This window comes from Aulonocara sp. 'chitande type north' Nkhata Bay, linkage group LG22 (assembly GCF_057382095.1).
Source record: "Aulonocara sp. 'chitande type north' Nkhata Bay isolate Kocher_YH1m ecotype deep benthic linkage group LG22, A_spYH_male_GT1.1, whole genome shotgun sequence".
NCBI lineage: Eukaryota > Metazoa > Chordata > Actinopteri > Cichliformes > Cichlidae > Aulonocara > Aulonocara sp. 'chitande type north' Nkhata Bay.
Genome location: NC_141364.1, coordinates 23,764,286 through 23,780,260, shown reverse-complemented (window position 1 = coordinate 23,780,260; position 15,975 = coordinate 23,764,286). Strand labels below are relative to the sequence as shown.

General features: G+C 41.0%; 1 protein-coding gene across 1 annotated transcript in view; it reads right to left on the bottom strand.

Moving 5' to 3' along the window:
- Window positions 1–108: 108 nt before the first annotated feature.
- Window positions 109–15,975, bottom strand: part of col8a2 (collagen, type VIII, alpha 2) — a 53,094-nt gene continuing 37,227 nt past the window's right edge. Inside the window, exons 3-4 of the mRNA XM_086280460.1 lie at window positions 10,547–10,738; window positions 109–5,209 (exon numbers count right to left, since the gene is read on the bottom strand). Coding sequence (XP_086136586.1) covers window positions 3,306–5,209; window positions 10,547–10,709 — 2,067 coding nt within the window. The 5' untranslated portion in view covers window positions 10,710–10,738 and the 3' untranslated portion in view covers window positions 109–3,305. The remainder of the gene's footprint in view (window positions 5,210–10,546; window positions 10,739–15,975) is intronic.

Here is a 15,975-nt window from a genome sequence, read left to right as displayed (position 1 = left end):
ACTGATTTTTTTTAAGATGTAGTAGTAGCCTCTGTATTCCAGTTAATATATATTTTCTTTGTTACATAACCATACAACAGAAAGTCAATGAAGTTTCACGCCAGCATCCAAGGCATTTTTTCTTTGTTTTTATTGGCGTGGTATCAATACAATCAAGTACTGTAGATTTTGTATAAGCAGACAAACATTTTCAATCAAAAAGGAGTGCATTTTATACCCAAATTCTATTGCATAGTGCACACAATAGCCTTGTAAGACAAAAAAAAAACTATACGTTGATACATTGTACATTACACAAATAGAAAATAATACAAATAATCCTTCACAAACAACTCTAGAATGCTAACTACAAGTTGTAAATGCTCTTAACTCATCGATGCTGTTAAATACCATTTATATGTCCCAGGCTTCGGTGGTCAGTTTTGGCATCCCTATTAAATTATCATAAATGTATAAATACATCTTCATTAATTTCATGTGCAAATGGGAATGGCCGTTTGTATACTGAAACTAAAACAAACATATATCCCTTAAGAACCGAAGCAAGGCTTTTGTGATTTTTTTTTCTTTTTTTTCCTAATAAAGAAAAACAAAACATTTGCGGTACATGGATCTCAGTGACACTTGTTAAATGATTTGCACACAGAGCAAACTCAGCAAGCAAGTGACATTGTCTAAGAAAATATGAGGACAGAGCGTAACAGCCGCATGTAACTCTCATCACCGTTTCACCGTGTGTCGAAAAAGAGGAGGTGATTCAAAAAAAATAAAAGGCAACATACAGTACATAACGAGACTGCTTTGTAGACTCACATAGCAACAATGATACATAGCAGTTGTCGATGTGTTCATGTTATGAGACAGAAAGGGCTAAGAGTAAGTGCATTACATAGAAATAGAAATACTGATTAAGCCTTATCCTCACACTAATTTTCCAAAGCGACGTGAAGAGTTACTGTTTATGCACTGTGACCCACCATAAAACAGTCAAACATTATACATTCATTCTAATGGGAAGGCTAAATGTTTGGCACCATGCTCGTGTACATTGACATTCTTCCATCATGATGTAAGGTAGTCATAATTCAGTGTTTACGAGCGTCAGGGCAGCACAAGTTAGATAGAAGCACCAACCTTTGTTTTGTTTTGCCTAGATTTTATTATCTTTTGTGATTCGTAACTACAACTGGTGAATAAACATTTTGTACATTTCATAGTATGTCTTTTTTTATGTCTTTTTAAAAAAAAATTTGCTGGTTCGTGACTTGGCACAAAGTAGTTATTGCACGCCTTTACACCTTTCATCTTTAGAGTGTTGTAAAGTAAATCTTCTACAAGATTCTCTTTAAAACAAAAAACACAACTCAAAATCTTCTGGTGGAACACTGATGGGACTGTAAGCCGTTCCTACAGTTTTGTAACTTAATTTTAGTTTATTATTATCCTCGCTAACGTTTTCGGGACCTGAACGCCAAGGGAACATTGTGACAAATCCGCACACACAAACGCACGCAGTGACACAGTGACGGGCTGAAGGGTATACCTACTAAGCATACAAGTGCACGCATGCACAGAGTGGATCTTTAATACTTCATCCAACAGAAATGAATAAACACACCTCTGACCTACCACCTCTCCCAGAAATCTGGCGTGGTTTTGTTAAAATGTTACACAACCTGCATTTCACAATCTTCAGGCCCCAGTCAGACCCTTTCACTTATTTATGGACTAAAGGCAAATTGATTCTCATTTCCAGCCGTGCACTTTGACATTATCCGGTTCTGAAACATCCTGGCCACAGATGTTACACTAAGCTCAGCAGTTAAGCAATTTTTGACACATTTGATTTAGAAATAACTAGAAAATCCTGTCATTCAGAGCTACAAATGATTAAAAATTGCTCTTATTTGCCTGACATCTATCACAAACAACACAGAAACTGGCAGTGAAGGACGTAATTGAATTGTTGTTGTTGTTTACTTATCCTTTTGCCTCCTTGTTTTCTCAGCAGACTCAGGTTTTCAAAATCTTTGTGGATTTTGCATCATGTTGTTAAAGGATTATATTTTTTTTCTAATGTGGCAGTGCAGACGGTTCCCTTGGAATCAGGGAAAGGGTTTTTAATGACATTAGAAATCAGTGATGTGATGGTTAGAATGTGTGAACAGGATGCCTGGGATAGTGATGAAACCAGATCAACAGAAGGAAAACAGAAGGAAACAGGCCATTGAATCAGCAGTATGTGTGTCCTTACTGTCCATTTGTCCATAGACACTATCTATTTTCTGGCCTGTGAACACTGACTGTGTACATTTTTAACAATGTCCTAAAGAATGATGGTGGGGGGTGATGCAGGGGTCTTGCTTGGTGGTGCTGATCTATTTAAAGGGCAATTTAATGGTGTCTGCCTCGTTAAATGTGAGGTCATGTTTATTTGTAGAATTAATTGTTCTGAACTGCATGTAAACTAAATTACAAGAAAGAGGAAGACCTATTATTTGAAATTTGTAGGTTACTAAATGCATAGTGAAGCAGAGAAACTCCCTGAACAGGTGCATATGTTCACTATCATTAAATATATCTCACCCTAAAACCAACTGTTGCTGAGTTCAATCACAACTTTTTTTTATGTAGCAACAATTTAAAATCCTAAAAATTTCAGTAAAACTTAATAGTAACACACCACACCAAATACTTCGTTTTGGTATTGTAATGTATGCCTATATTTATTGTGTTGTATTTTGGCTTTTCAATATAATTCTAGCAATTCATGATTTAAATAACACACCAGGGCAACATGACTGCAGCGATGACCTCCCCCTCCCCCCATCAGAGTTTGGTGATGTCGTCCTTGTGTCAGAGCATGTGGGCAGGTTGTGCAGTCACACGGGAAGGTTTCTAGCACATTAAAAAGTAAGGCACTAAATAGTCTGAATCCAATAAACAACAACAACAACAACAATGATGACATGGACCAAATAATAACAATAAAATTATGACAATATAATAATTAAAATAAGCTAAAAGCTTAAAAAAACACAAACATAAAACACAATTAAAACACACATTTGAAGGACACTGAAATAAAGAACACAGTATGAAATTCCTTCCCCTGCCTTTAAAAACTCACTTCATTCACAAAGTTTTTGTTTCGCTTGTGCTGTTGAGGGCGAGACAGATAAAGACTATGGCAATAATATTGAGTATTTTATGGGTTTTGTGTTTCTATAATGGCTGCAGGTATTTTAGGTTAAGGGCTGCACTGAGGTGCCAATCTAGCAACATCTTTTAAGGAAAAGATAGGGTTATGTGGGACAGAGCAAGAATCCTGAGAAGGAAGAATGGATGTACTCTGTAGAATATAGGCCATTTGCCTGATCTGAAGGCATCTGGACCCATACCTGGTCACCCTCCTTCAGCTCTAAGACTGCACTACCAGATGCCTGGTCCATGTAGCCTTTCTTGTATTCATCATATGTGTAAGTGGCTGGTACATTGTTCTTATACAATGCTACCCACAGGCTAGTTCCCTTTACATGCATGTGGTATGCAAAGTAGTATATACCAGATAAAGGAGCAGTGAATATGCCAGTAGAAGAGCTGTAGGCATTTTGCCCATTGTAGAGGGTCCTGTCAAATTTGATTGGCATGCCTGAAGGAGGGAATGGTGTGGTAAGGACAGCTGTGAAGGCTGGTGCCACAGAGGCGGACAATGGAACTTGACTATATGCAGGGCCTTTTCTGTCATCTGGAATTTCTCCCCCATCTAACTTTGAACTCTCTGGCCCTGCAACAACTGTATGGCCATTTCCTGGAGGCCCAGGGGGTCCTGGAGGGCCAGGAGGCCCAGGTATGCCATTAAGTCCAGGGGAGCCTTGTTTCCCTGGAGGACCCTGGGGACCTATAGGACCTTTCTCACCCAACTTGCCCAGCCCTGGAGGCCCTGGAAGTCCTTGTTCACCCTTTAGGCCAGGGGGACCCTGTGGACCCATGGGACCCATGGGCCCCTGAAGACCAGGAATGCCCGACTGGCCCCTGGGGCCTGGAATTCCCATAAACCCTGACTCCCCTTTAGGCCCCGGGGCACCTGTTATACCAGGATTCCCAGGGGGGCCAATATGCCCAGCCTCACCTTTAGGTCCAGGTTTTCCGATAGGACCATTGGGCCCAGGGATGCCCTTTTCCCCAGGCATACCAGGTTTTCCAGAGTGTCCATTGGGGCCTTGGTCACCTCGAAGGCCAGGCAGTCCAGGAGGACCCCGGGGCCCGAGCTCTCCCTTCTGTCCTGGTATTCCATGTTTTCCTGGCAATCCCATTGGACCTTGAAGTCCTGATGGTCCTGGTTGTCCATCAAGTCCTGGCTTCCCAACTGGTCCAGTTGGTCCTTGTTCTCCTTTATCCCCCGGGAGACCTGGAAATCCACCATGTCCCTTTTCTCCTTTTAGTCCATTTGGACCAGGTTTTCCATAGCCATTAGTTCCAGGCATTCCAGGAGTACCCCTGGCCCCAGATTCACCTTTTGGACCTTGTGGACCTGGTGCTCCAGGAAGTCCATCTAGCCCAGGCTTCCCCAACCCAACTGGCCCTGGCAAACCTTGTAGTCCCGGGGGCCCTGCCTCTCCTGGGAGTCCTTGATCACCTGGGAGTCCATTATCACCTTTAGGACCAGGTACTCCAGGCAAACCTTTTAGTCCTGGTGTGCCAATACCTGAAGGACCAGGTGGTCCAATACTCCCTTTTGGGCCAGGAGAACCCCTTAGACCTGGAAGCCCTGGATTCCCATTTCCATTCTCGCCCTTAGGCCCACGATCACCTGGTGGGCCAGCTATACCCTTTATTCCTGGCTCGCCATGGACCCCAGGGGGGCCTCTCATACCTGGAAGCCCAGGTTTCCCATTCAAGGACAGTCCAGCTGGGCCAGGAAGCCCAGGATGCCCGGGAGGACCACGGAGACCTGGTTCACCACGAGGGCCTACCTCACCATTAACCCCAGGCATCCCCTTTGGCCCAATCTTTCCTGGGAGTCCCGGAAGTCCAGGCTTACCAATTCCCGTAAAGCCTGAAGGTCCCTGAGGACCTGGTGGGCCTTGGGAACCAGGCTTTCCCAGTCCAGGTTTCCCTGGAACGCCTGGTGGTCCAGGGGGACCTCTTGGTCCTGGTTTCCCTTGGGGGCCGGGTTCCCCCTTCACTTCCATCATGGGTGGCATATCTAGAAAAAATATGTACAGGTTGTTAGGACTACTGTTACAGGTATTATTATTATCATCATCATCATCATCATCATCATCATCATCATCATCATCATCATTATTATTAAGTACTTTAAGTAAGTATTTTTTTAAATTGCTGATGTCCGAGAGAAAAGATGTCATCTCAATCCACACTACTATGGTGACTGGATTTTAATAACTATCTGTAATACAATTAGTTGAATTCTTTGAGAAGAATAGATAAGATTCTCTAGACTACTTTATACTACTTTGTACTTAGCTGTTATGGAAACTGACAGACTATCCATCTTTTCAATCAACAAGTGTCTGTGAGTTTATCATTAAAGAACTGTTTGAATCAAAAGATATTTTTTATTGAAGAATACTGGGTAATTTTTTAAATAAGAGTTTAACTAGTACTACAAAGAGAAGGCATAAAACCAGGCTGGTTGTGTTCTTCTGTTGTGAAATCAAAGAATTAATTATCTACATACAAGAAACACTGAAAATTCGAGAAATACACAAAATATATTACATGATTATTATCTAAGAAATTAATACTTTGCATACTTCAGTATGAGTTTAGAGACTGAAAAGTCATATCTTAATCAGTGGCATAATTCATTTCCATTTCATTTTCTTTTACTTTATCAGTGCTGTGAGTGGCTGAATATTACCCAGTCTGAAGGTACTCTATTAGACTAAATTCTGGAAAGGTCACCAGTCCATCACTTGTTATGTAATCACAAGTGACAAACACTTGTCACTGAGTTACCTTTGATGTTGTCCTAACTGACTCAGTTGGAGTTCCTGTTAAGGTTATTGGAGTTTACTTTTGATTTTGAACCATAGAGGAAAACAGCATTAAAAGTGTGCCACAGGTTGTAAACTCTGTCATTAATCTTTCCTATAACAGTGGAGTGCAACACAGCCAGGCTTAAACAGGAAAAAAAAAAACAAATAACACAGTTACTTAGCAACACAGTTCCTGTCTATTGCACTCCAAGTCTGATTAAATGGTGAATGTTAGCTAATAACAAGGAGATCTTTGTCAAATAGAACTGAGGTTGATTGCAAAATGTCTATTACTTGATGAGCTTGCCCTATCTGATCCATTTAGTCCTTTAGTCATATGAATTGTTATTCTTAAACCTTGGTTTAAGGTTGATGTGGTTTCCTGTTTGCTGCATCCTGTTCATCCCTAGAATGTCACCCTTGCCAGGCCTTTGAACACTTTCTAGAAATAGTTCATGGCATTCCTAATGGAACCATGGACCAATATTGCCCCCTACAGACAGCTGAAATTTTCAAGCAGTTTGCTATTGAGCACACCAGAAAGATCATTGCTAGTGTTTGCAAATGACTTAGCACAATTGCTGTTTTACTGCAAGGGATAGCATAATGTGTGAGGTCTGTGAAAATATGAGGCCAAAGAAAAAGGACTGACAGGCTGCATAGTGATCCACAGAGCTGTTTTCTTCCTGCACATAGCAGGATAATATTTTCTTTTTTGCTATTGTTATGCTACATATTTTGTTCTGTATAGTGTTGTGTATATTAAGGTTTTTTTGTTTGTTTGTTTTTTTTTTACTGTAGTTTAGTGTATTGTGTGACCATAGGAGGAAATGGTTTGGTACAGTAAGAATTTGCTGTGACAGCTTGCATGAAAAGACTTTTAGGAAATTAGAAGATGAGGATTTCAGCATTTCAGAATCTGACAAAGTGTGTAAACATTTTGACCACTATAATTTACATAGTGGCTAAAACTTACTTACTGACAGCTCCCTAATTTTGACACATAATTTAATGTTTGGGATGAGATGCAGCTGTTTGTGGGTTGTTTTGCTACATGTATGAGCTGTTATGTGAAATGAAAAAAAAAAAAAGAAATTTCAAAAATGTTAAGACAAATATGCCAAAATAATTCAGAAGAACTGCACCGTACCAGACTATTATTTTCTGGGGTAACTGACTTCTGTTGTGTATCAAAGTGAATGCTATACTACGCTGATATAAACAGCACAAGAGGCTTTACATGCTGCTTTGTAATGCAAAAGAGCACTTACATTTGCATGTACTTTTAGAGAGCGATTTTATTTTTCCTGCAGTGGTCACACAACAAAGTAAAGAGAAAAAAAACACAGACAATTTATAGAGCAGTGCACAGAACAGAACTAGTCCACAGTGCCACAGCTTCTCAGTAACCTCACACAGGGGCTTATCCCTCCATATGTCTTATCTATGGGCATCCTCTTTCCTCTGTAAAATGTTTACCTGAGTACCTGGTCCTTCATGTTGACACATTTTCATAACTCTGATGTGCTCAAGTCACTTCTCACTAATCAACTGTGGGATCGCAGAGTTAAAAAAAAACAACTAAATTTATTACACAGCATCAGATGACTCACAGAAATAATTCTGGAGAATAAAGCTGTTCAACTGAGACACAACCTACTTCAAAAAGTGTTAAACAGCCAAAACCTGTTCACACTGTAGGGAGCTGTGCTGAGAATGCTAAATGCTCTCACTGTTTCTATTTCATTTCATTCATTCAAGACTTTCTCTAATTATTTTTTGCTAACTTCAACTGTTGTTTGTTTGAGAAGTGAGCCAACAAAACTGAGAAAAGCTATAAAATCTAAAACAAAGTAGTAAAAGCATGCTATGCACTGTGCACACTGTAGTATTGTACATTTATGAATGTTTACATTTAAATAAATGCAGTCCCTCTGATAGGATGGGGAGCACAAGCAGTCAGAAGATTAGGTTGTTAGGAAAAACTTGAACATATAACATTTTACAGCACCGTTAATATAGCACACACAGAAGAAAAATTAGGTGCCTCAAACCAGAGATAATGATATGGCATTATTTTTTGAGATATTAAGCCAACCCAAAAAGTCAGGCTGTCTTAGCCGACTGTGGAAAAGAGGCAGTCAGCTGCTCCATTAGAGGACTGAATAATTTCATTAGTAATGCAGTGTGGACACATTACCACACAGTGGCAGCAAACTCATATTCAATGTACCACATATATCAGAAATCCAACTTCTGCCACATTCTTTTCAATTCTATTTATACAAAGCATGCCTTTAGCTGAGATACACTCCTTGTATAGGTCTTTGATTTTTTTTGTCTGCCATGACTGGGACAGTTGTCATCTTATTAGCCTGTCTGTCAGACCAAGTGCAAAAACGTGGTTCTGGTGACACCTACTGAAAGGTGAATTCCAGCAAAGACCAATGACATATTCCAATTTGATGCTCTATTATGCCCTATATCTTTTAATTATGGTGCCACTGGCCTTGCGAATGGTGTAGTTCGAGTTAGATTAGACCTGATTTAATCTTTTCTAGATTTTTTTTTTTACATTCTCTCCTGGGGGATATGTAATAAATGGTGATATCCAGTTGGTAAGACGAGCGATTTTAGCACACAATGTGCAGTCAGAACTTCATGTGATTTGGTGCTTTAGACATAAGGCTACATTTTATGGAGGTAGTTCATAACCCCAGTTTCAAAAACGGGTGGGATGCTGTGTAAAATGTAAAATGTGTGTTTTATAAAACACTGAATGCAATCATATGCAAATCTCAAAACCCCATATTTTATTTAAATTTAAAAAAAAACTTTTAGAAAACATCAAATGTATAAACCGAGAAAATGTACCATCTTAAGAAAATACTAAGGTCATATTTTGAATTTGATGTCAGGTAAACGTTTCATAAATGTTGGGACAGCGCAGTGTTTCTCATTGTATAGCATCCTCTCTTCTTTAAACAACCGTCTATAAATGAGTTAGAACTGAGGAGACCAACCGCTGGACTTTTGGGAAAGGAATGTTGTCCCATTCTTGCCTGATAGAGGATTCTAGCTGTTTAACAGTCCTGGGTCTTTGTTGTGTTTTTTGTTAAGGTGGTCTGGACAGAAGGCAGGCCAGTTTAGAATCCGCACTCTTCTACTACAAAGCTGCGCTGTTGTAACAGATGCAGTATGCAGTTCAACATTGTCTTTCTCAAATATTCAAGGCCTTCCCTGAAAAAGACGTCATCAAGACGGGCGCATACTGTGTGTTTCTCTAAAACCTGTATTTTACTTTCAGCATCGAGCATCGTGCAAGCTGCTAGTTCCATAGGTGTTAATGCACCCCCATACCAACAGAGATGCAGGCCATTAAACTGATCACTGATAACAAGCAGGATAGTCCCTCTCCTCTTTAGTGCAGAGGATGCATGTTTTCTAAAAACACATTAATTTTTCTGATTTGTTTTAACAAAAAACAGTTTCCCACTTTGCCTCAGTCCCTTTTAAATGAGCTTTGGTCCAGAGAAGTCGGCAGCATTTCTGGACCATGTTGAGTTCTTTGCACGATGAGCATTAATCTGAGTTTTTCTGATACACCGGCTACATAGGGGATGACAATGTTGTTGTGTCAAAAACTGGTTCACCCAAAAGACAAAACTCCAAAACACAGACTTAACAATGTGGTGTATGCTGTACAGTGCAGCGAGGAATGTCCAGACCTCTACATTGGAGAGACCAAACAGCCACTTCACAAGCGCATGGCACAACACAGAAGAGCCACCTCCACAGGACAAGACTCAGCAGTCCATCTGCATCTTAAGGATAAAGGACACTCTTTCGAGGATGCCAATGTTCACATTTTGGACAGAGAGGACAGATGGTTTGAAAGAGGAGTGAAAGAAGCCATTTATGTCCACTGTGAGCGACCATCTTTGAACAGAGGCGGGGGTTTACGACACCAACTCTCTGCCATCTATAATCCAGTTTTGAGTTCCCTTCCCAGACGCCTTAACGCCCACTCACATCCTGGGCCATCTGACCTCAGGAATTCGCATGATAAGGTGGGGCCAGGTTTCACAATGAGCTCACCCGAAACTCTGGCTGATTGGAACCCACACCCAGTTTCACACCTTGTCTCAGGCGATTAGAGGATCATCAGGGGGTCCTTTTGTCCCTCTGTGGGGGGACACTCCCACTAGGTTTATATCTGGGACTCTCCACCATTTGACCTTAGAACTGAAGAAGCTTCTCGGATGAGAGGTGAAACGTCTTCAAGCAACTTATAGAAGTCCAGACGCTTTTCTTTACAACTTTATGAGTTTTACAAATCTGTACAATCTGTTTGTTTGATTTACATTTTATACAGTGTTGCAACTTTTTTGGAACGGAGGTTGTAAAATGGCAGTTATCAGCGTTTTCCAATGACCTAAATGACCAATCAGTAAAGTGTGAGGGGACCTATTAGACTGCTTTTAGAGGACCAAATGAGACATAAAAGGGCTACATATGACATACTCACAGGAACTACTCACCAACATAATGTCCTTTGCCCTCGCGAAACGGAGGTCCAATAGGCCCCTTCATCATGGGCTGAATGTACTTCATGTGGGGTATGGGGGCGTACCCTCCGGCAAAAGCAGGCACCACAAGCATCAGTAGCACAGAGATAGGAGCCAGCAGCATGGTCAACAGCATCCCAGGCTTTAGGTGTCACACGCAAAGAACTGAAGGGAACAGAGAGAGGACACAGAAAAATAAAACCCACTTTCACTCTTTGGTCCATCTTACTGAACATTTTACAATGCCAGACATTCAGAAAATCACTTAAGTGATGCGAGAATTTAGCTCCGTGAGTGTACATTTATTGGTAATGGCTGTTAAATGAATTTACTTCAGGTTTCTGAAGCATGAGCAAACACATTATTTAGGCACAAAAATAACATACAGTTATTACAGTATAGTATTTGTTCAGCATAGTCTAAGGCTGTGTTTGGTTTAGATGGCACTTGGCAACTGCGTAACTTTCATTTCTTCATTTTCACAACCACAATCAGACTGCTGACCAGCAGCGACTGTAGGTGTGCTGGCTTCAAGCAGCGTGTTAAAGACTCCTGTTTCCACTGCAACTCTCCCGTGAACTCTTTTAATCAGCTGTCTTTGAACAGATGACTGTCAGGAGTTATTTTGTGATGGTGTGACATGCAAAATGTCATTTCAGGCTCACGCTGCTTGTTTTTAAATGCCAACCATGTCGCGCTTAAAAACTCAGAAAGAACAAGACAATGCACCGCACAGCCATGAAAAACTATGTGCCTTGAATTGCTTTCTTTAAACTGGCTCATCATCCATTTAGGGAACAGAATAATAATAGGGCTTAGTGGCAGCACTGGAGGCTGGTTTGATTTCTGACAGTTACTTTGATAACTTTGGGTCATTATTTTAAGCACAAGTAGAATTCAGAACCACTGTAGCCATGCTATAGCAGGTCTCAGTCACTATGAATCATATAAGGCTCCCGGTCAGTGTGTTATAGCAGCATCCTGTGTAGTTACATGAAAAAATAAATAATGGCATCCACAAATCTCTTCTTTTATTATGAATGCCTGTCTTGTCGTGTTCATTTTGTGAGTTTGAAGCTTGTTAGTCTCTGCATTCAACAGCAAGAAGAGCGATCACTCTGAAAGCACACGCCAACACTAACTGACATTTGCTAATCTGAAAATTGCACATTGCTGTTAATTGGCAGCATCATTAGGAGTAATTGGGGGTATTCACAGTGGTTTTTAAATCACAGATGCTCAGAAAAAAAAGGTGTGTTTATTGCCACCATATGTGCTGACTCCAGGTCTCCTTTACAGCTTTTCTCCTGCTGTGTGTGGTTTTTTTTTTTTTTGTGACTGTTTAATAATTGCATAGCTAGATTGTTCAATTCCTGTTTTAGAGCAATTTATCAAAGTGTTTGGGAATTTTTGGGGTTCCTTTTACAAATTATGATTAGTCTGTGGTTTATGCTTGCTTATGCTGTAAGGAAGAATCAACGACCTCTCGATAAGTGTTCAAATCAAAATGTAATCTATGGGAAATCACGAAAGCGCAGAAAAAGATGTTAAGAGAAATAAACAGGAGAAAAAGAGAGCCGCGTTGGTAAGACGCCGTTTGCTCGCTGGCCGACTTTCTGGCTGGCTGGCAGGGGAGCTCGTCTGGTATGGGGGTCTGCGGTTTTTGGTGCAGATGCAATTTAACAGGCAGCTCTGGATGCCCACCATTCTGCAAGGCATCACAGAAACTGTGCACGAACAGGGACAAGTCACAGACAGGCACTTGGGAGACCTTTGCAATCTGTTTATCAAGTATTTAATTTGTAGAAAAGGTCTGCAGTGGATGTTAAAAATGCAATCCCGTCTGTCTGGCCACCGCTGGACTCATACGAGCTCTCTCTCACACAAGAACACCCACGTAACAGAACACACACTCTTGGTACGCATGAGAAAGCAGAAGACTTCTAGAAAGCAGTTATACAGGGTGGCTTAAAAATACTTGAAAACCTGTTAAGTTTCACCCACTTTCACATGAAATCATTCCATTCAAAACACATCATAACAAACCCCAAGTCTGAACGTGGAGTGGAGGGGGCTCATGATGAATGAAAGCCTCTTTCAACCATTAAACAACGAGCAGGATCCAAAGTTACAGCGCGAAAGCTTCGTCTGGCAGGACGGGTGACGCATTATACAAAACAGATCTGACCGAAAAAAGACAGAATACAGCAACAGAGCCAAAAACACACAAGGACAGAGCACAAAAGGAACATTAACGAAGAAATAAAAGAGAGTGTCGCAATGAACGGTGAAAGGGCACCACTCATTCATTTTGTTACAGAAGTGATCATCACTTCTGCTTTATATCTATCTTTTGCAGCTTTGCACCTCCCTGTGGCCGTTTTAAGCCATGCTCTGATGGTTTTCTATGGAAGGGCACTTCATCTCTCATCATCATATCATTTCTGAGAAAAGCCAAGAGTACCTGTGGGGCGTACTCGCATTCTCCACATAACTGTATGAACGAGAGGATTATTAGCTGTGTTAATATTATCAGATGATTATGATGATAGCATATGGAGTCATAATTACAAGATCATTTTGTTTGCATCTCTTTCACCGCAGCTTTGCAAATGGAGCATAGATTTCCCTTAGGTAATCACCTTTCTTGAACATGCATTGGACATCACTTAAAACGAGCCAAAAACCTTAATCCACGCAGGCTCTGAGCCGCCAAAGCAGACTCGGCATCTTCCAAACCCAAATTCAGAAGCATCTCAAGTGGCTTGCTCAGACAGACGAGGAGACACAATTCCCTTACTGCTGCATCTGCCTTCTAATATAATCAGCGCTGAGGAGGTGAGCTCCAAGGTACTCTGCTTCCATTTCCCCTAAGCTGTGCATATGCAGGACCAGACCGCCAGACATTTCCTAAACCATGCGGCACAGACAGATTACAGTAGGTACACTGAGTGTGAGGGTTCTGTGTCATGGGGGGAAGAGGAGGTGATTGTTTTTGTGGTGAACATTTGAGCCGCTCCCTGAGTGGAGAACTCATCACCTTAACATCATGTAGGGCATTATGCCGGCTTTCATAAAAAAGAGAGAAAGAAAGAAAGAAAAAACACCAAATGGTTCAAGAACAACCAAGGCCTATAGCGGTTAAATAGTTTGGTTAAAACCACAAGCCTCGCAGGGAGAACGGCACTTAAAACCTGACCAAATATTTTAGCTGATTCATCCCATTCTGAAAAACCGTAGCCACAGCCATTACCATAACCGTTCCTAACTCCAACCATGAACCCACAAGTCTTACCCAGGTCCTATTCCCAGGATCTCTTCCATTATCAGCCCAGTTTTTTTGTGAATTTAACAAGCAAAGGTTGGAAAGAGGAGACATTCTGATACTATCAAGGGCGCTTCTTTACACTTTTGGCTCTGTGTGATGTCAGTTAAGAGTGGATATCCTTAAAATAGTCATCTCAGGCAAACAGCTAGAGCCCAAATCATGTTCAAGTCCTCTGCTTGTGAGGGGAAGTCAATGAGATGAAAGATTGGCTCCCTTAGAGTGAGAAAGGAGCTGAAAATGGGCACAACAGCCATTGCAACCCTGGAATAGAGAGAAAAGGGAGAAGATTTTTCAAATTCAGTTTATACATTTGTGGTTTATTAATCAATCTGCAGTCTAGACAAGTGAGTGTTAATGCCCTTAGCGGATTTGTAGTTGAAATACATGCACCTGGAGATGTCAAGAAAAACAAATGCACAAAGTCTATTGAAAGACAGAAGAGAAGGTCTGCACAGCAGTTACGAAACACAGTTTGTAGTGAGTCTAAGGGCTTGTGTATGAAGGGGCGAGAAAAGTGAGCATGTTTTTCTTCGAGAATCACCTTCTTTAGTATGAGGTAATCCCTCCAACAGCCTCGGTGGCACGTTAAGGTGTCAGCTCCGAGCGTAATATTTGAGCTGCGGTCACAATTTTTGCTGGCTTTGAATAACTCAATATTGTGCAAATAAGCAGCAGGGAAACAGCACGGCTGTTCACATAACATGGCTGCGTGTGCATAAAGGTGGCCACTAAGCTAATGCATATATAATGAGACATTAACATCTGTTATTTTAGTTACCAGCAGCTGGAAAATTGTATGAAAAGTTTTGTTTGGTTGTTTCTCAGGAGAAAAAAGAAAAGGAAAAAAAAAGTCCCCTTTGACCCGCCACAATAAAAGCCCCAATGTCCTCTTATTTGTGTTTCCACTGAATCATAAGTTAAGTATAAAGCAGCCATAGGAAACACAGTAAATAATTCTTTCTAATGTCGAGACATGAGGTAGACTATTTATACTGATCCACATGATATGTACATGACCACACATTTACAAATACCCAGGCACACCAAATCAAACAGCTCTCAGAAAGGCGCTCACTCACAGACATCATCCAATGATATACACCTTACAGGATGAAATACTCTTTATATCCCTTTACATTTACAAGAGCCGTGAGATGTCCAAAGGGGAACGAGTTTATGTTGACGCCACTGTTAAAGAGGGAGAACATGTGAGAATAAAAGGAAATGAAGGCCGAGTAAATTGTGGGGAGCTGTGGGGAGAGTGAAGAGGTCACAAAGAGGGTTTTCTTTTCTTGATGACTTCACTCAGAGGAACACGTCTAATATCCTAGGGCACTTAATCTGAGTGCAGAAGCAGACACGCTAATCATAAAACTGCAAGTCGATGTATTGTACTCATGAACAGGTCTCTGTGTGAGGGACAAAGGGTTAAAGCAGTGAAAGTGAGGCTAATTAGTTTCAGAATTATAAAGCTCCAGGACCTCACACATGTCCAATTGCATGGGAGTTTTACAAGGGACCATTATATGCTCTTCAGTTCCTAGCAGGAACAGCTTCAGGCCCATGAAAAGTAATCCATTCCAGCATATTAGCCAGACTAACCCCCATGCTGCTTTAGCAATTCATGCTCTATCACCTCATCTTATATGTAGTATTTAGAATCAGGATGAAGCAGAGAGAGAGAGGGATTTTGAAAGTCTGCAAAACACCCAGAGTTACCCCAGACCTGCCAAGAAGCGGATTACAGTATGCGGAGGAATTGGTGGGGGGCAGACACCGACAGCTACACCTTTCCATCTGCCCAATGCACCTCAACTCAATATGAGTACCTGATTAGGTTATCAAAAGGAAATAGTAAAAATAATAATCTTATAAAAAGCAATCTGCTTCCCTCTCTCCAGACCAGTAAATGCTCAATGAAATTGCACCTCAAAACTCTCCAAAACTGACATTACATTATAATCCTCTCATCATGTGAAAAAAAATTTGACGTTGATATAAAGTTAGAGATTTGCACATTTGGAATGCAACAACTGTAATGGGTTTGGTGTTATAAGAGCACTGTGCAGGTGAC